The 21,939-nt window shown below is 38.7% G+C and overlaps 1 protein-coding gene across 1 annotated transcript; it reads right to left on the bottom strand.

Moving 5' to 3' along the window:
• Positions 1-1,510: 1,510 nt before the first annotated feature.
• Positions 1,511-20,751, bottom strand: ccdc13 (coiled-coil domain containing 13). The gene is made up of 14 exons (XM_056465586.1): positions 20,546-20,751; positions 17,927-18,075; positions 16,854-16,996; positions 16,699-16,779; positions 15,532-15,645; positions 14,808-14,912; positions 11,834-11,998; positions 11,579-11,755; positions 10,371-10,577; positions 7,827-7,909; positions 6,883-7,023; positions 4,639-4,790; positions 4,401-4,506; positions 1,511-3,786 (listed from the first exon to the last, which is right to left on the bottom strand). The coding sequence occupies exons 1-14, from the start codon at positions 20,743-20,745 to the stop codon at positions 3,624-3,626; spliced, it is 1,986 nt and encodes a 661-aa protein (XP_056321561.1). The 5' UTR covers positions 20,746-20,751; the 3' UTR covers positions 1,511-3,623.
• Between the last annotated feature and the right edge of the window lie 1,188 nt (positions 20,752-21,939).

Raw genomic sequence — 21,939 nt, 5'->3', positions numbered from 1 at the left:
GAAAAGCGCGCGCACTCAACGAGAGACGTTCATCGATGACTAACCTAAAGGATTCTGATTGGCCGCCGATGTGTTCGTAATCTCAACAGACACACGTTATTGATTATAAAGTTCACAAACGTTAATGCATCTTAGTGTAATGCTGCACAATGACTCTAATAGTTTGCTAAATTGTGTAGAGACATGTTTTACTTCCTTATTTTAAATTCATGGGGTATTTTTGTTGGATTTGGTATAATTTATGCCCACAATCCCCTATTTTAGCTTCTGGTAAATATAGACCTACATAAGGGTCATGTTTGCATAAGCTGATTACACTCATTTTAAACATATAATGAAAATAAAATCACCTCTTATCATAAAATAGCAATAATCACCATCAAATAGCAAATGTGAAACCCTATTTGATGGATGGATGGATGGATATAGATAGATTGATTCAAGGGTTAGTTCACCAAAAATAACATTCTGTCATAAACAACTAACCTTATTGCAAAGCCATAAGATTCAAGATCATCTTAAAAATAAATTAAGATTAAAACACATCGTGTATATCAGTCACACATCTAGAATAATAAAATGACTAGAACCTGTTCATCGTGTTGCAATTGTATCATATGGATTAATTATGAATCAATTGAAATACTTTCACCTGAAATGCAATATTGAATAAGGGGTGAGGCTTTTTTTTTATATCAATGCTTCTAATGAAAAATAAACTGTACAGATTTTTACATTGACTTAAGTTAATATACATCATTATTACAAATGTATAATATATTTAGCTACACAATCAATATATTTTATCCATTATTTCACATTACCATAAAAGCATGTTAGTATGTTCAGCAGTACACTAATCATATTCTCAAGACAACAATAATTCAATTAAATTAATTACATATAAATACTTGAGTGGTGAGTGAGTGGGTCGAAAAAGCACTGTGATGTTCAACAATGCATTTAATATAAATTAAAAATATAGTACACTTAATTTTCATTCATACACGTGTGTGAAAGAATTATTCAGTTTATACTCGTATATTATTTACAGAGTCGATTATTTACTTCTTTTAAATGCAAGCAAAAACAAGACATAATCAAACCGAACGTTCCCTTTGAAGCACCATGCTTGAAACTCACGTTACACTTGTGTCTCTCACACTCAAAAAATAAAAGTGAACTACTTATTTAAACTGAGCTGAAACAACATATTTCTCAAGTGTTTTGGGGGGACAACTTAATTGTTTTATGTTCAATCCACTTAAAAGTATAAAAACTCAGTTGTCCCAACACAAATCGATTGTGTGGAAACCAGCTTTTTTTTTACAGTGAATACTATAGAAAATGATATGACAAAGAGTCATGACAGCAAATGTTTTTGTTACTTTAACTTGTTTTAATAGATTAATCAGGTTTCAACAAAGTAGTTTAGTTATATAAGCTTTGACTTGATATTTTTATTCAGCTTGAGTATTGTAATTTGAGATGACTAGAAAATTTTATCTGATTCAACTAAACAATTTAAGGCAGTAAGATTTGTTTACAGTGCGCACACACACACACACGTTGGTTTTGGTGGTTTATGAGGACTCTCCATAGGTATAATGTATATTACACTGTAAAAATGCATATTATATGGCTTTAACCTAATCCTACCCTGAAACGTGTCACAAATTTTAATGTCAAAAGACTATTTGAAGTGCTTTGAATTATGAGGACACAAGGCATGTACTCATATACACCACTGTAATAGGCCATACACAAGTCATTATACACTTTTTTTGTCCCTGTAAACCATCAAAACCAGTGCAAACACACACACTTCTTCGCCCTACCCCTAAACCCGAGCCTCACAGGAAACAATCTGCATTTTTACAATTTCAAAAATCATAATTCTGTGTGATTTATAAGCATGTTTACCCATGGAGACCTCCATTTCAGTCCCCACGGTGACACAAGTCCCCATGAGTCTGTGTGCAGTCAGGTTTTGGTCCCTACTGGGATATAAAAACAAGTACAAACACACACATGACTTGTTTCATGGCACTCCAGCTCTCTCTCTCTCTTCAATACATCTACCATTGTGAGGTCATGAGAGATGAAGGAAAGAGGATGTGTGTTTCAGCGCTACGCTCTTTTGTTGGAGAACCAATAATGAGATCCTGTCAGAATGTTTTTAAGAAATTATCTTTTATATTTTAACTCGTTTTCATAGATTAATCAGTTATATAAAGTTATATTAGTTATATAAGCTTTAACTTGATATTTTTATTCAGCTTGAGTATTGTAAGTTGAGATGATGAGAAAATTTCATCTGATTCAACTAAACAATTTAAGGCAGTAAGATTTGTTTACAGTGCACACTAACACACGTTGGTTTTGGTGGTTTATGAGGACTCTCCATAGGTATAATGTATATTACACTGTAAAAATGCATATTATATGGCTTTACCCTAATCCTACCCTGAAACGTGTCGCAAATTTTAATGTCAAAAGACTATTTGAAGTGAATTATGAGGACACAAGGCATGTCCTCATAAACACCACTGTAATAGGCCATACACAAGTCATTATACAAATTTTTGTCCCTGTAAACCATCAAAACCAGTACACACACACACACACTTCTTCACCCTACCCCTCGCTGAGCCTCACAGGAAACAATCTGAATTTTTACAATTTCAAAAAACATAATTCTGTGTGATTTATAAGCATGTTTACCCACGGGGACCTCCATTTTAGTCCCCATACAACTGTGTGAATTCAGGTTTAGCTCCCTACTGGAACTCTTTCTCTTCAATACATCTACCATTGTGAGGTCATGAGAGATGAAGGAAAGAGGATGTGTGTTTCAGCGCTACGCTCTTTTTTTGTTGGAGAACCAATAATGAGATCCTGTCAGAATGTTTTTAAGAAATTATCAAGGCAAACCAACATATTTTTTCTCTCTCTCGCCGCTTTTGGCACTCTAAAGTGGAAACAAACATCCCTGCCTCCATTTTCTGACGCACATTTGCTCATTAATATTTGATTTGTGTGCCTTGTGGTGCGAAACCAAAATGAAAAGCAAAACCATAGTAAGCTCATCAGGTGTGAAACACTTTGTCGACGACTGCAGCGATACGTGTGTGTGTGTGTGTGTGTATATGTGAAGACTCTCTCTTTAGCGTGTGTCTGGTCTTGTTTACACTGACCGTATCAGCGTCCGCATTCATGCTGCCATACATGAGTTATTCTCTTTCCTATGTGGCCGGAGGGGGTTTTGAGGCTCCAGCACGCTTAATTTAAACCTGTGGCTGAAGCAGTGTGTTGCTCCTGAAACAGCGCACTATTTCATCTTCCCAGAACCCGGAGGGACACTGGCAGGCCCAAGGCTGTTACGACTGCGAGTACCACAAGACAAAAATATCATGCAGGATTGGAAATGATCGGGAGGAAGCCTTGTTTACATTAAAGGAATAAAATGAACTTGTGTTTGAAACGAGATTTCAGATAAGAGGCGTTCAGCAAACTGTGTGTGTGTGTGTAATTGTATGTGTGTGTAAGCAGCACACATGGCAGCATCTGTTAGCAGCGGTTTTGTCCTTGACTGATCTCTGTTTGCCTGTAAAGAGTGGTCTTCATCCCGGACTCCCTTGCTCCTGCTTTCTGCGGGCCTGCTGGAAGCCCTGTTTGGCTTCGGTCATCATGTCCTTGTAGAACTGCAAGACTTCTTTCTTTTCCTTCAAGGTGTTCCTCAGAGTCGTTCTCAAGCTTTCGTTTTCTTCAAGCTGCAGTGCCAGCCTGCAATGGGCAAGAAAATATGAGTTTATTTACTGGTCTGGAACAAGGAGTGTGCGTAAGCAACCATAGGGCGGCCGTCTGTCTGCTTTTGGAAACCCACATCCAACCTGCTGGCATCTGTCTTTCGGTTCTTCTTCCAATGGTATATAAAGAATAAATAATTTGATTAAAATATATGCGAGTTGAAATGAACTATCATCATCAATATTAACTGTATGAAGTCATTTATTCATAATCTTTCAGCTTAGTAACTTATTTATCAGAGGTCGCCACAGCGGAATGAACCGCCAGCATATGTTTTAAACAGCGGATGTCCTTCCAGCTGCAACCCAGTACTGGGAAACACCCAAACACACTCACATTTACACATACACTCATACACTACAGCCGATTTAGTTAATCAATTCCCCTATAGCGCATGTGTTTGGACTGTGGGGGAAACCGGAGCACCTGGAGGAAACCCGCGAGGAGAACATGCAAACTCCACACGGAAATGCCAACTGGCCCAGCCGGGACTCGAACCAGCGACCTTGATCTGTTGACCTCCATCTGTTTGATGCATAATTCTTGATGAGATTAAATGTGAAAGATACAATTAAAAACAAACACCTTACTGTGCTTTGAGTTCACTAAGCTGAGCTTCACGGCTAATATCAGAGGGGCTTCTGGGAGACAATCCCTCCAGTCTCTCCGGGAGACTCAGAATACTGCCTGAGCTTCCTGCAGTAATACAAGAGAATACAACGGATTGAGCTTTTTTCATCAAATATTTGCAATAAACCTGGACTTAAAGCTAGCCCAAAATGATGAAAATGACAAAAAGCCACAGACTGGTTTCAGTCTATACTGAACCTGTTCTGCTGCGATGAGCCGTTTGCAGGCTTGCTTCTTTCTTGGCATCCAGTTTGGCTTTCTCCAGCTGCTGCTCCAGAGAGACTGAACGCTGCCATTCCTGACGCAGTTTCTGCTCCGCTTCTGCACACTGACGCTTGGCCTCCTCTTCCCTGCAGAGCACAAATTAAGACCTTATAAGGGGTCTTATTATGCCCCTTTTTACAAGATGTGAAATAAGTGATGTGCAGAGAGTGTGTAGTGAAGTTTCAGCTCTAAATGCACTAAAAATAATGTTTCTAACTCTCTGAAACTGACCCTTTTGGGCTTTGATCCTAATTGTGGCGTTTTGGTGACTGTCGCTTTAAATTCAAATGAGATTGTGCGCTTTTCAGAAGAAGGCGGAGCTACAAACGGCCTATGAGTCAGCATGGCAGCAGATTCAAAACAGGACTAACGTTATCTTTGTGAAAAGCTGAAGATGTCAAAAGAAGGCAATCTATGGAGACCAGGGATGGACTGGCCATAGGGACCTCTTCACATACAGATCGCCACCCATCCCCCACAACCCCCAGCCCCTGATCCCCCCCACCCCTTTCTTCACTTACCTATTGCCACCATCTCTCAAACCCCTTCCCACCCCTTCACAAATCCCAACTGCCCGCCCAGCTATTCGCTTCCTGTTCGCCACCATACCCCCCACCTCCTCACTTACTAATCACCCCCTACACCCCCCCTTCACTTACCAATCCCCCTTTCACTTACCAATCACCCCCTACACCCGCCCCTTCACTTACCAATCACCCCTACACCTCCCCCCTTTTTATTTACCGATCGCCCCCTACACCACCACCCCCCCTCTTAACTAACCGACTGCCCCCCTTCACTTACTGATCATGCACTACACCTCTCCCCTTTTGCTTACCGATCCCTCCACCTTCACTTACTGATCCCCCACCGCCCCCCCTAACTTACCAACTTCCCCCCCTCTTCACTTACCAATTGCCCTTACACCTCAACCCCCCCTCTTAAATTGCCCACTGCCCTTCTTCACGTACTGATCGTCCCCTTACACCTCCCCCCTTTGCTCACCGATACCCCCCTTCACTTACGGATTGCCCCCTATACCTCACCCGCTCTTCACTTATCAATCACCCCCCCACCGTTAATTACCAACTGCCCCACCCGCACCGATCACCCACCACTTCAATTCTGGATCGCAACCCTCAACCCCCCCCCTTTTAACTTACCAACTGCCCCACCCCCTCTTCATGTACTGATCGCCCCCTACACCCCCCATCCCTTTGCTCACCTCACCCCCTATTCACTTATTGATCATCTCACCCTTCACATACCAATCGCCCCAACACCTCAAACCCCCCCCCTTAACTTACCAACTGCCCCCCCTTCACATACCCATCGCCCCCTACACCTTCCCCCTTTGCTTACCGATACCCCCCTTCACTTACCTATTGCCCCCCTTCACTTATCGATCAGCCCTACACTTCCCCCTCTTTACTTACCAATGGCCCCCAACACCTCCCCCCCCCCTTAGCTTACCGATACCCCCCCCCCTTCACTTACCGATCGCCCCCTCCCCTACACCTCAACATCCTACACCTAGACCTTTCCCAGGCAACCATACTGTCCCAGTCCGCCACTTATGGAAACTACCGTTCATTTGTGCATCCTAGAACTCCACACGCTTCTCACCTAGGACTGTCTATGCTAATGAGGGAGAGATGGTCACTAATGGGCGGAGCTTTCAACCTCTGATGACACGTACAAAAGGAGAATGTCAATCAAAGTGTTTCTGCAGACTGTTTTATTAAATCTGATTATAAAAATACAATTAAATCATCTTTACCATTAGAAGCTGCTCATATTCACACACTGCTGACACACAACTGTGTGTAAACCCCTTAGAAAAGCATTTTTTCCATAATAGGTCCCCTTTAAAGCATTTTAAACTGTCTATCTATCAGAGCGATTACTGAACATATGTAATTTAGACCCTACAATTGCAAAAAAAAATCACTTTTTCCGACCAACATGTGCTTCTTTTACTCTTTCCATGCTTCATTACTTGCTCTAAATTCATGATTCCAACATAATATGATATGAATAATCTAATCAAATGTAATGGAGAGAATGTAAGGAGAATATATAACTTAACGGACTATGCTACGGCTTCATAAATGACATTAAATCAACAGAACACAAATGGAGATGTTCTGTAGAGAGGGATTATTAATTGTCTCCTACCTGGCGTGCTGTACTTTGGTCAGCTCCAGCAGTCTGTCTCTCTCCACACTTGCGCTTTGATAAAGGGTTTTATACTCTGCACACTGAGCCTGGAGCGAGGGGATCTTAACAGCACACTCTGGACAGGCCACATGTGCATCTCTGAAATAATATGCAATTCTTTCGCTCATGTTGCTGTATTAGACAGCAGGGCATAATGCAGGCTGTGTCTGAAATTCAGTGCAGTGTGGAAGCTTGTTTTTCCCAGAGAAATAAAAATGGAGGTAATTAAAAACTTTTTTTTTCTTATACAATTGCAGGTTCAACTTTTGAGATATATTTTCAACTAATATTGAGCCTTTCTCAATATTCTGAGTTTATTTCTCATCATTGCGAGCTATAGACTTGTATTTATATCAAATGTATATCATAAATCATTTATTAATTCTCTGGATTTTGAGTTACATCTTGCAATTCTGTATTTTATTTGAACACAGACAATTAAAAATATATATTTTCACAATTGTGAGTTTATATTTTGCAGGTTTTATTCTTTAACAACATTATTTAGCTCTTTAAGGAGCTCTAATAATTCCTGAAGTGAGATTACGATGTTCAGTCGTGCATCCCTTAAACTCCACATTTATAATGCCTCTTAGTCACTGACATTATCTTCAGCAGGTCAAAACTCTAATGTCGGACGGCTGCTTCTTACTCAGGGCTGTTTATGCTAATGAGGGACAGATGGTCACTAATGGGCGGGGCTTTCCCCTTCTGATGACACATACAAAGGGAGAATGTCAATCGAAGTGTTTCTGCAGACTGTTTTTATCAAGTGCGATTATAATAAATTAAATATATATATTTTATCATTAGAAGCTGCTTATATTCACACACTGCTGACACACAACTGTGTTTAAACCCCTTATAAAAGTGATTTTTAGATAATAGGTCTGCTTTAATACCTGGCAGAGTCTGCTTCTCTGCTCTTCTCCTGTCGTGATGTCAAAGGCCTGATGTTTTGTAGACTCTTGCTCTCTGATTGCTTCTGCGCCACACACACATAAACACACACACACATGCATAAGCTTGAGAGAGGGTTCATACAAATTTTTACTACTAAAATTCTAGGACTTTTCCAAACTTACACGACCGAATGTTTTATGTAATGTCTACATACATGTGATAAATAAGAAATAAATGCACATTGCACACAACATGCAAATTTATTACAGCATATCAAAACATATGTGATAATCTATGTAGTTTTTATTTATTTTTATATCTGTAAAATAGTAGAAAGTGTCTTGCTGTCTGTGTGAAATGTTTTTGAAATGTTGTCTTGGGTTTTCACAAGACTTGTAAGAATAATACAAGTTTAGCACTCACAGTATCTTAGCCCTGTAGTTAGAGATTGTCTCTGGACACCACATTCAAATTGTTTCTTGCGAAAGAGAGGCGAAGCTGAAATGGCAGGTTTTGTTTTTTACCCCACACAGAGAACTTCACATGAAGGGATTGACAGCGCAATTGTATTTCAATTTTATCCAATATTATCATCTCAAATCAATTCAAGTACACAGATATTTGTTAAAGGGCACCTATGGTAAAAAAATCTACTTTTCAAGCTGTTTGGACAGACATGTGTGTAGGTATGGTGTATAGATCGTCATATTTGGGTAATTTAAACACACCCAGTCCTTTTTTTCAATTTAACAACATAATAAACGGTGGACCAATTGGAGCGGTTTTCAGAGCGACCGCAACTTGACGTAGGAGAGCGGTCCCCCCGCCCACCAATATTGATTGACAGGCGCGTCATCATATCCTCAGTTTGTTGATTCACGTCCGCAATTTTCATTGTGTGAGTCGAAGCGTTATCACTATAGGAACACCCCTGCTCTATTTTTAGATGCAAGGATCATTGGGCTCAACACAAGATCAACATTTTCCACATGATCGCTCTAATCGGAATTAATTTTTGCAACTTTAGGTGCGTTTGCAAACATGTGTACTTTTCATTGCGTCTACCTTAAACTTCAGCCGTTTGCATTTCTCGCGGTCACAGAAGCTCCCTGTGATCTTAACTAGGTGCCGCTGGAAAGTGCGAGCGCGATGCCTTACGTGTGCGTCTCTCCATTGGAAATAAAATAACAAACTTGCCGCGCCACACAGCGCCATGCATTTTTGAATTCTAAACATAGGTTTTTATCAGAGTACACACAACGGCGCTTCAAGTCGGCGGCTGTCCGCAGCACCCAGCCACGATTCGGTACACTTCATGTTTCTGCCGCGCCACAGAGCACCATCTGAATAGCTTCATTTTAAATAACATCCAAATGTGCGTGTCTGAGTGTGCCGTGTCGCGGCTCAGAGCGGCGCATCCGGTGCCTTAGTCAAAGTTAATTCAGTGTACGTGGTTATTAGTCTTTGTGTACAAGCTCGGCACTTAAAACTAGCACACAGTTGGCTGTAAAACTGTACAGACGCAAATGATTTTGTACTCTCTGCTTGGTCTGTGTCCGAGTCGTACAAGCTGAATGCTGGTCCTCTTACTCATGTTGCTTCTCTCTATCTGCCTGTCTGTTGCCAAACACAGAGCTGGAGAGCTCTTGGCTCCGCCCCCTTGTTACGTTGGGCGGGAAATTCCGGTAACACTTTAGAATAATGGTTCATTAGTTAAATGGAGTCAACTTGTTAGTTAACTTCGGCGGTGGAACCACGCCTCACTTTGTCTCCTTAACCAATCACCTACTCCCTAAAACTTATCTAAGACAGCCCAGCCCTCTAGCACTGTTTTTCTCATTCTTTCGAAGATACCCTCCCTCCCTCCCTCCCTTTATTCCTCGCTTTCCCATCACAATCCTATAACCCTCTCTTCACTCCTAGGTTGAATCGGGGGGTCCAATCACTCTACCAAAATATTACAAAGACAATTCTCCCACTCTGAGTCTCTGGGCATCATCGTAGGACGCCCGATCAACCTGTTCACTGTTTATCCTCTTACTTCCCTTCCCCTCCATCTCACTGTTCTCTTACCATCCCCTTCATCACTACAATTAAGTGTAGCTCAAAGTGTAGCGTGGTCCATGCCACTGAATGTATTTACTAACATTAACTAAGCCTTAATAATCTTGTAAAGCATTTATTAATCATAGTTCAACATTTCCTAATGCATTATTAAAATCTAAAGTTGTGCTTGTTATAACATTAGTTAATGCGCCATGAGTTAACATGAACGTTAAGTTAAATAACAATAACTACCATTAACGAAAATGAGTAAATACAGTAATAAATGTATTACAGTATTGTTTGTTCATGTTAGTGAATACATTAACATTAACTAATAGAGCTTTTCTTTTAAGTGTTACCCAAATTTCCATGACTTCCCAAAACATTTTGTTTTTCCGGGTCTGGAAAATGCCTTGTCAAAATTCCATGACTTTTGCAGGTTTTCCAGGACCGTATGAGCCCTGTTGAGAATGATGATGTGATGGGATGTGTGGTACCGTGAGGGCGAGCTGCCGGATCTCCTGCTCCAGCTCTTTGACCTTGTTCTCCTTCTCTGCCACCATGAGTTTGAGCTGCTGGATGAGGGACGAGTGCTGCTGGACCTCGCTGTGCAAATGAGTCTCCAGGCCCTGCTGAGTCTTCTCACGCTGAGACCCTTTCAGACTTAACTGACCCAGCATGACCTGCCACTGCGTCTGCTGCTTCTGTTCAGGACACAGACACCGAGCAGCCCTCATTACACACTCTCCATATAGCCCACTTCTCTGTGCAGAATTATTTACTTCTTTCTGCTTTGCATGCTATTCATCTGTGCCTATTATTTACAGTATATTTCAAATCTACAGTAAAGTACTATTTAGAAGAATGTCTGTTCAATAGTGTATAGATTCTTACACAGATACTGTAAACCTCTCAATTCATTGTTTCTTATGCATGTCCAATTGTCTTAATAAATGTAACCTTTAGTTTAAATATCTATTTCTTCTGCCAATTACAGTAACTAGTTAATTTGTAACTACTCATTAAACCTAACACTCGTTGATATACTAGATATGCACTCAGTGGCCACTTTATTAGGTACACCTATCCAACAGCTTGTTAACACTCATTTCTAATCAGCCAATCACATGACAGCAACTTAATGCATTTAGGCATGTAGACATGGTCAAGACAATCTGCTGCAGTTCAAAGCGAGCATCAGAATGGGGAAGAAAGGAGATTTAAGGGACTTTGAACGTGGCATGGTTGTTGTTGCCAGACGGGCTGGTCTGAGTATTTCAGAAACTGCTGATCTACTGGAATTTTCAAGCACAACCATCTCTAAGGTTTACAGAGAATGGTCTCAGACTGGTTTCTTGAACATGACAACGAGTTCATTGGACTCGAATGGCCTCCACAGTCCCCAGAGCTCAATCCAATAGAGCACCTTTGGAATGTGGTGGAACGGGAGATTCGCATCATGGATGTGCAGTGGGCAAATCTGCAGCAAATGTGTGATGCTATCATGTCAATATGGAGCAAAATCGCTAAGGAATATTTCCAGTACCTTGTTGAATCTATGCCATGAAGAATTAAGGTATAATATTATACATACATATATATATATATATATATATATATATATATATATATATATATATATATATATATATATATATATATATATATATATATATAAATAATTAAAATTTCAGGAATCTCTCACCAGTAAGGCATCGACCAGCTCATCATCATGTTTGCCCTTATCCAGTAGAGTGCTGATCTGATTCTTCAGGGCTTTGATTTCTGTGCTCAGCACTTTATTCCTGGCTTTGGAGCCCTCCATCTTCTTCTTCATGTCCGTGTGCTCTTCAAGAAGAACTTCATACTCCATATTGAGCTTCTGCAAAGAAATTATTATCAAATTATTCAAACATTTCATCATGGCATATTAACATTAAGTATCATGGGAGTGCCAAACCTCCAGTGTCTCCTTCTTCTCTTTCTCTATGTGCCGGATGTGGCTCAGATTTCTGTCTTGTGTCTTCATTGGGCCTCCAGTTCTCATCATTTCATCCTCAAGACCGAACTCATTCAGCTGTTTCCTGTGAGACGACTGGCTCAGCTGCTGTTCCAGGTCTCGCACCTTCAGTGTATAAAAAAGTTATATGAAGTTATATGACATATGAACACCATAGGACTTTTCATACTCTAAACAGTTCATTTTTAACCAGTGTTAGGAATGATCGGTGTCCTGGGTAGGAGTTTAAAGATTAAAGATATTTAGCTGAATATAGGGTTTGCACTTTTATCAAGATTTGGTTAGTTCCCCATACGTGCAGCCATATAGAGAAATCATACAGAGAAGGACTTAGTAAGCAAAAAAGCATGCAAGATTTTGACTAAATGAATTTAATAGGGGGTAAAACATACATGTTAGCAGTACTGCTTAAAGTATTATCCTAATATTTCACCTACTTGGCTGTAAACCCTACTGAAAAAAAACAGCTTAAACCAGCCTAAGCTGGTTGGCTGGTTTTAGCTGGTTGACCAGCCTGGTTTTAGAGGGGTTTTGGCCATTTAAAACCAGACATATGTTGGAGATATGTTCCCATGGTTTAAGCTGGACATAGCTGGTTTTGGCTGGGCCCCCAGCCTGGGTAGGCTGGTCAAGCTGGTTTTAGCAGGTCATTTTCCAGCTTGACCAGCTAAGACCAGGCTGGAAATGGCTGGAAACCAGACTGGAAATGGCCAAAACCCCTCTAAAACCAGGCTGGTCAACCAGCTAAAACCAGCCAACCACCCTAGGCTGGTTTAAGCTGGATTTTTCAGCAGGGAAAGATAAGAACAAACGTACTGGAAATGCTGCTTCAGTTCCTCAGACAGTTTTTTGTCAGTCTACAGTTCTCTAAATGTTGTTGTTTTCTATTTCAACTAATTAGTACAGCCCAAAACATGATTTTCACCAGCAATATGCAAGTTTAATTTAGTTTAGCGGCCTTGTTTACGTTCTGAGCCTCCATTAATATGACCGACTGATGATGCATTGATGAACACTCCATTGGGGTCCTTGGTGATTCATATTATGAAAGTCAACAATTACCATCATTATATGAGCATATGAATACAAAGCATATGTTTTCACTGATAATTAAAACTGCTGATGGAAAAAGGGATGTACACACAACAGATAAATCCAAAAAAAGTACTTTATAGTTTATAAAAGTAGTTTATAAAAAAAGTTGACAATGTAATCCAGAGGTCGTGCAGAAATATCACTCACAAGACTCACTGACTCACTAGTTCCAAAATAATTATCAAAAGCAAACCAATTTCTCACAAATGTTTAAAGTCTACAGCAAAAAGCATAAGGAATACCAAGATTGGGTCGTAGCAATGAAAACACAGTGCAGAACTGAAGAAAGCCCATGGAAGGCAAGCATGCAACCATTCGCTAAAAAAAAAAGTATAACAGCTAATGCTAATGTAGTCTCTATGGTGGTACACATGGAAGGAAATGCAGTAAATGAGGCACAGGTGAAAACATTTTATTCCACACAGTAATAATAAAGGCAGAAAATCTAAAATAAAAATAAACAGTGACCTCTAGTGGCCACAATATAAGTCTATAACTGTGACTCTTCAGCCTTCATCAACTCACCTTTTCAGATAAACCATGAGAAACCATACAAACTTTAATTTCTCCCTCTGGTTCCTCCGTTCAGACACTGTTGGAGGAACTGAAGCGCTGGATGAGTTTGCAAAACAGCTGCATCATTAGATCATATACAGTTTGACATTATGTTGCCACATGTTGAGTTGGAGGCTGAGAAACCTCAATGCATCTAATTTTGCATTTCCTGATATTTGGTTTGTTTGTTTGTTTGTTTGTTTTACTTTCATAGTAAAAAATGACCATGGTCTAGGCTTAAAATGATATTTTCTGAGGAGAAAAATCATCTTGCTATAATTTAATCACCCTATTTATGAGTGAAATGTTGCTTTTTGCTTTAAACTATTATTTAATTTAAGATGTTTACTTTAAAAAATGCAATAGGGAAAAAGATAATAAAAAATCACCAAGCGTCTTTTTAATCAGAATTTCCATTATTATAAAACTCTACTCAACTAACAGGAAATAAAACAAAATAATATAATGTAAACGAAGTTGAACAATGATAGCCAAAAGCCAACAAAAAAAACAGTTATAAACAACCCAGGCTCATTGGAGATATGTTCCCAGGGCTACATTTTTGAGAACCAGTGAAAAATATACCCTGTACCATGTTTTCTTGCAGTTTTTGTTTTCACAAATCCACTAGAGGGCGCCGTGTACATTTTTGACAATCTCAAATACGTTACTGAGGCATGTTTTTCTCATTCGTGCCATTTCTAGTAAATCCACCAGAGGGCGCTGTGTACATTTATGGCTGTCTCAACGTCATGCAATTTATCAACTTGATATCGACTGACCCACACACACCCTTACCTAAAGCCAGCCAACAGTGTTTTCAAAAGCAAACTAGAAGAGAAACGCCATCGCAGACGCATGCTTCTACCACGCTATCACACTGTTCTTTGTTTTATGTTTTGTTTCACCTGGTTTCTGGAACTGTCCTTAATTCGTGGTGAGCTACCAAGCAAACCAGTCATGCAGGAAACGTTGCCCATACAGAGGTAAACGGTGAGCGGTACTGCCCCGTAGCCTTTTCGTTTTACACACAAAATGCAGCCCATATTTCTCGGTTCTCAGAATTGTACCCCTGGGAACATTTTCCCGATGAGCCTGTGTTGCTATAAGGCAGGTTTAAAAGCAAGGGAAAACAGATGTGTTTTTAAAACATCTTTCTTTTCTTATTTTATAGGGAAAATGAACAGTCATTTCAATTAATAAAAGTGGATTAGCATGTAAAGCAAAATAGTTAATTAAAGCTGAACACTCAGTGGACACTCACTCTGTTCTGCAGGGCGAGGATCTGCTGCGATCGACCTCTCCAGCCTCCTGGGTTACACAGAATCTGCTGAATACTGACGTCCTCACCAACCTCGCAGCTCAACACCTGGAAAACACATGTTAAAATGATGATTACAATAGCACTATATACTATACAGCTTAATAACATACATGAAAACATCTGTTGAGAACAAATTAGGGCTGCGCAATATATCGTTATCACGATAATAGCATGTGCAAAATATCGTAGACATGTGATCAATTATATTTATTTTATGCATTGGTTGTTTATCGAAATTTGACCAATCAGATGGGGCCCTTGCTATCTTTATCTCCGCCTCCCCAGTAGCTGCTGTTCTGCTATTGGCTGGAGCGACACAAAGCTAAACCCAGAGCTGAAAATATGGGTGGAGTCGAGACGAGAGAGACAAATGACAACAGCCAATCAGAGTCCGAATATCTGAGGTTTTCACTCTTTCATAGTGTTTTAAAGGCTAAATATTTGCCCTTTGACAAAGTTTTTTAGTCTAAATTAGAATTATTTAGACCTAAATGATATATTTTACCTGTTTATTTAAATATCATTGAATAAATAAATGATTTAAAAACATAGCTAATAAAAAATGTATTTCTAGGAAAATGTTGTATCATAAGAAATATCGTTATTGCGATACTCATCAACAATATTGCATATTTGTCCAGTATCGTGCAGCCCTAGAACAAACCTTGTGAGCTATTTTTAATTCTTGCTTGAATGTCTGGATCTGGTTGCGGTATTCAGCCATTTTGAGCTGGGCTACAGATAGTTTCTCCTGTAGTGATTTCACTACTGGGTTGTTCTGCACAACAACAAAAAAGATTAAAAACTGTTATTTAAATAACTAATCATGATCATACACTACCTGACAAAAGTCTTGTGGCCTATCCAAGTTTTAGGAAGAACAAATAATAATAACTTGACTTCTAGTTGATCATTTGGTATCAGAAGTGGCTTATATGAAAGGCAAAGGCCTCTAGATTACACTTATTTGAGCTCAATATAATCTGATCATGTCTTGATTTTGACTGATTTGATTAGGACAGTAAGGTCTGAATCTGCTTAGACTAAAGTCTGGTCACTGAACCTTCAATAATGTCCAGTATAGAATATGTGGTCATGCTGCAGTGGAAACAGAATGAATATTGTGTCTGACTCCATCATGAGCTTGGAGGACTGCATCCATACATCTCTGCAATGACTCAAATCACTGATTAATAAAGTCATCTGGAATGGCAAAGAAAGCCTTCTTGCAGGACTCCCAGAGTTCATCAAGAGTCTTTGGATTCATCTTCAACATCTTCTCCTTCATCTTACCCCAGACATGCTCAATGATGTTCATGTCTGGTAAATGGGCTGGCCAATACTTGAGCACCTTGACCTTCTTTGCTTTCAGGAGCTTTGATGTGGAGGCTGAAGTATGAGAAGGAGCGCTATCCTGCTGGAGAATTTGCCCTCCTGTGGTTTGTAATGTAATGGGCAGCACAAATATCTTGATACCTCAGGCTGTTGATGTTGATCATCCACTCTGCAGATCTCTCGCACGCCCCCATACTGAATGTAACCCCAAACCATGATTTTTCCTTCACCAAACTTGACTGATTTCTGTGGAGAATCTTGGGTCCATGCGGATTCCAGTGGGTCTTCTGCAGTTTTAGTGATGATTGGGATGCAGTTCAACAGATGATCCATCAGAAAATCCACCTTCTGCCACTTTTCCAAATGATCAACTAGAAGTCAAGTTTTATTTGTTGCTCTTAAAACTGAGATCCACGACTAGACTTTTGTCAGGTAGTGTATCTAATCATGCATCAAATGATAATGAAAATAATGCATAATTATAATACAATATTACTTCAGGATGGTCATTCACAATCTTTGTAGCTTGCTTCTTGTTTGTCGTCTTTCCAGGATTTAGCAACAACATGGCCTGAAGCTGATAAGACAGAAATATATTAATGAAACTATATGTAATGCCACAGATAAAAATAGAGTTATGTTTTTCTTTACCTCTTTCTCCAGTTCTCGGACTCGATTGTTTGCTTGTTTAGTTTTGGTTTTCTCTCGTTCAATTTCAGAAGCTAAATCTCGAGTCTTTTTTGACAGCTCCACAATTTTGGTTGCAGCCGCATCTCCTGCCAGACCAGCAGTACCTTCGTAAAAAATAAATTAAATAAAAATGAAGTGCCACGCTTATTATATACCAGATACTCAGCGGCCCAGAATTAATGTATGAGTGACACTGCATTACATTAGGCTGACATGACAAGTAACATTTAAAGTTTGGGTAAACTGGAAATATAGAGAGAAATAAAAATACAGAGAGGCATTTTAGCATGTTGTTTAACCAGTTGCTGCCATGTTTATGAATGAACTTGTTGCTAATATAAATTTGGATGCTGTGAGCATAGATCTAGCATGTTTAGCACGTTGTTAGCTGTGAACTGCTAGCATGTTTCTTGAGCTAAAATGTAAAACTGTTATCAAACTTATCGGTTAAGACAAATAAAGATATATTAAGGCATTTATAATTTTGTATGTTTATGTTATGACACTGCTATGATAAATTAGCATGTTGTGTACCTATTTCAGGCATATTTAGTGAATTGCTCACATGAATTAGCACATTGTTAGCCAAGAATTAGCAAGTTGCTATTATAAGTTGTTATATTAAATATATAATAATATATTAATATTTATTTACATATATTTATACAGTTAAAGTCAGAATGATTAGCCCCCCTTTGGAATGTTTTTTCTTTTTTTAAATATCACCAAAATGATGTTTAACAGAGCAAGGAAATTTTCACAGTATTTCCTACAATATTTTTTCTTCTGGAGAAAGTCTTATTTGTTTTATTTCGGCTAGAATAAAAGGAGTTTTTATTTTTTTTAAAACCATTTTAAGGTCAATATTATTAGCCCCTTTCAGCTAATTGTTTTTCGATAGTCTACAGAACAAACCATCATTATACAATAACTTGCCTAATTACCCTAACCTGCCTAGTTAACCTAAATAACCTAGTTAAGCCTTTAAATGTATTTCAATCTCAGAAAAATATAAAAAATAAGGCAACTTTTACCTGCTAGAGCCAACCTGTCCTCTTCTCTCTTCTTCTTCAGGTGTTTTATCTCAAAGTCTTTCTCACTCAGCAGTTTATGAAGTCTGCCGTTCTCATCCCTCAGCTCCCGCACATGATCGTGCAGCTGTTCATTCTCATTCTGGATTATTCTGGGACATGTATATGGTATAACCACAAACACACGATACACATTCTCATTACTTATAAGCACTGTAAAAAAATAATCTGTTATTTAATATAAAAAATATTAAAATATCTGTATTTTGTGTGTTTTCAGTTTATTTGTGGTTGTGAACAGCATTATGGGATGTTGATCTCTGCTCTGTCCACTTTTGATGTTTACAATTCAACTCTACAGTTTAACAAAGTGGCTTTTACTGAGTATTGTTGCTGACCATGTCTATCCCTTTATGACCACAGTGTACCCATCTTCTGATGGCTACTTCCAGCAGGATAACGCACCATGTCATCAAGCCTGAATCATCTCAGACTGGTTTCTTGAACATGACAACGAGTTCACTGTACTCAAATGGCCTCCACAGTCACCAGAACTTAATCCAATGGAGCACCTTTGGGATGTGGTGGAACGGGACATTCGCATCATGGATGTGCAGCCGACAAATCTGCAGCAACTGCGTGATGCTATCATGTCAACATGGAGCAAAATCTCTGAGGAATATTTCCAGTATCTTGTTGAATCTATGCCACGAAGGATTAAGGCAGTTCTGAAGGTAAAAGGAGTCCGATCGGTACTAGTAAGGTGTACCTAATAAAGTGGCCGGTGAGTGTACAGAGAGATAAGTCTGTTAAATAACAGAAAATGTACTGACAGTTTATTACAAGGTTTTTGTAGCATACTCTACAACACCAACCCAGACAATATATCACTTTAAACTATTAAAGATGTTAATAAAAGTGACTTTTTCAATCTTTTAAAGGGTAAAAGTTGTTGGATTTAGGGAAAACAGCTAATTTATGAATATTTTTTAGAGTGTACATACATCTCTGATCACTGACAAATGAATTGTGTGTCATTTTAAATAAGTGGAAGCAATGGAAAAGGAAGGAAATTCCATCCAGCGGGAGCAGAACATTACACTGAAAGAGATAAGCGGGGAAAAAAACACTTGGGTATATGAAATAAATTACATGAGTTTTGTGGTATTTTCTTCCACATTACATGCTAGATGAGTTGGTTCTGGCTTCCTAAACCAGTCATTCTCCAGATTTTATCTACTTTGATCAAATTTTGCAGACAATCTCAATAAAAACAACATTTTAAGCTTCAGGCTATGATTCCATCTAGCTGGGGGATTTTTAAATGTATTTGATATATTTTTCAAGCTGATTTCAGAGCTGTGTGATGACAATCTATGCTACTCTACCACCATCCAGTGTTCCGCATGGGCTTCACAAAGAATACACCGCTGTCACTGCAAATCAGGATCATGATCCACATCCATCGCACATCAAAGACAGCTCATAATGTTGACATTGTTCAGACTGATTAGCCAGAGGAGAAATGGCTCTCTTAAAGTGTCTTTCAAGGGAACGTTCTTCTATTTTTTCTAGCTAAAGTCACCTCTGGCTTGCTTAATGGAAAAATAAACAAGCTTTGATTGATTAGAAGTTATGGTATAGACCAGTGTTTCCCAACCCTGTTCCTGGAGGCACACCAACAGTACATATTTTGGATGTCTCCCTTCTCTGACCCATTAACTTCAGGTGTTGGAGTCTCTTCTGATGTTATGATAAGTTGATTCAGGTGTGTTTGATTAGGGAGAGGTTGAAAATGTGAACTGTTGGTGTACCTTCAGGAACAGGGTTGGGAAACACTGGTATAGACAACCATATTGTTTTTCATATTATACATTCATTCATAAAATTTCCTTCGGCTTGATTCCTTTATTCATCAGGAGTCGCCACAGTGGAATGAACCGCCAGCTTATCTAGCATATGTTTTACACAGAGGATGCCCTTCCAGCTGCAACGCAGAAACACCCATACACACCCATTCACACATACACTACGGCCGATTTAGTTCATCCAGTTCCCCTATAGCGAATGTGTTTGGGATGTGGGGGAAACCGGAGCACCCGGAGGAAACTCACGCCAACACAGGGAGAACATGCAAACTCCACAGAGAAACGCCAACTGACCCAGCTAGTACTCGAACCAGCGACCGTCAGTAACCACTGAGCCACCTTGTAAAAGTATAAGCATTACTTTTAAATGATCAGATCCCTAATTGTACAATATTTTAATTATTTACTTATGTTTCAGATATTTATGCTTGATTTGTTTTCATTTATTTAATTTTTTTCATTATTTTGATGTATTTGTTACGCTTTAATGTAGTGATTGTTTTATCCTTTGTTACATTTCTATATTAGAAACTAAGCTGAATATGTAATCATTTGTATTCATCTAAGTTACATAACATTAGTGCACACTGTTTTTGTATCCCCTGGCCTGTTACTGATGTTGAGAAAAGGTTATGCTGCTTCAGCTTTAATTTCTGTTGTGTAAAGATGCTTTAGTCTTATTTCTGATACTTCGAGAGACTTTTCTGCTGAATTAGTAAAAGCAATAATGTGAAGCCGCTGTTGCGAGTGTCACCTTGCATTGAACAGATCCTCTTCTGTGAAGTGGATATCGTCCAGACTGCTGCTGAGAGGAAGAGCGATGGCGTCTGTCTGCTTTTCTCCTCCCGTCTTTTTCATCTCCTGCCTCCTCTGGATGCGCTGCACTTGTTGCTCTTGCAGAGTTTGAAACTGAAGCCTCAGATGCTCCTTTATTTCATCAGCGTCCTCGTCCATCACTGAGAGATCAAGGAGAGATGCTTTATTGCAAACTAATGCGGTTACAGATGAGAGATGTCCAGATACGCTTCAGAGAAACATATTACACCTGCTTCAGCTCATTTGCAATGCCTTCCTGTCACAGGAGTGGGCTTTGAAGCTCTGGCTTCATGTGTATTGTCCATCAAAATGACTGTTTATTGATTAATTATTTTGTTTATTATTTATGTCAATTCTAATTTATTGAACTGTGAGCTCCCGCATGAAAAAATAAAATACTATGCTAATTTATATTAAATATGATTGTGTTTTTGAGCCATACTATAGTAGAGTGTATTATACAGTATATTTACAACTCGTTGTTAATAAATTACTGTAGTATACACAGTAAACTGTGGTGTACAGCCGTATAATATAATAAGCTACAGCAGTTTGTTATTTGCTTATTTTACTTGTTGTATTACCATAAACACTTTAGAATTACCACAACAGGTTTACTTTACTATGGTATGGTTCAAAAACACTACAGTATTTACTATCAATTACTATAGCACTATTTGTCTTGTGGGCTGTATTACGCTGTGCAAAAAATACACATTAAAAATACTATGCTAATTTATAATGTTATTGTGTTTTTAACCATCATATAATAAAGTGTATTATACAGTATATATTGTAGTGTTTACAGCACTTTGTTAATGAATTACTGTAGTATAGGTTCGTTTTAGTACAGTAAACCATTGTGTATTGTAATATAATATATAGGAAACTACAGTATTTTGTCATTTGTTTTATTTTTCTTGTTGTTTTACCATAGACACTGTAGAATTACCACAACAGACTCACTTTACTATAGTATGGTTAAAAGCCACTACAGTATTTACTATTAATGTATTATTTTTCTTGTGGGCTGTATTATACTGCGCAAAAATAATATACACAAAAAAACTCTGATAATTTATAGTGAATATTATTGTGTTTTTGAACTATACTATAGTAAAGTGTATTATACAGTATATATTATAGTGTTTACAACTCTGTTATTTGTAGTATAGGTTCGTTTATAGTATAGTAACTGTGGTGTATTGCAGTATAATATGTAGGAAACTACAGTATTTTGTCGTTTGTTTATTATACTTGTTGTATTACCATAAACACTATAGAATTACCACAACAGGTTCACTTTACTACGGTATGGTTCAAAAACACTAC

This window comes from Danio aesculapii, chromosome 2, assembly GCF_903798145.1.
Source record: "Danio aesculapii chromosome 2, fDanAes4.1, whole genome shotgun sequence".
NCBI lineage: Eukaryota > Metazoa > Chordata > Actinopteri > Cypriniformes > Danionidae > Danio > Danio aesculapii.
Note: the sequence above shows the minus strand (reverse complement) of the source record. Positions and strands in the feature narration are given on the sequence as shown.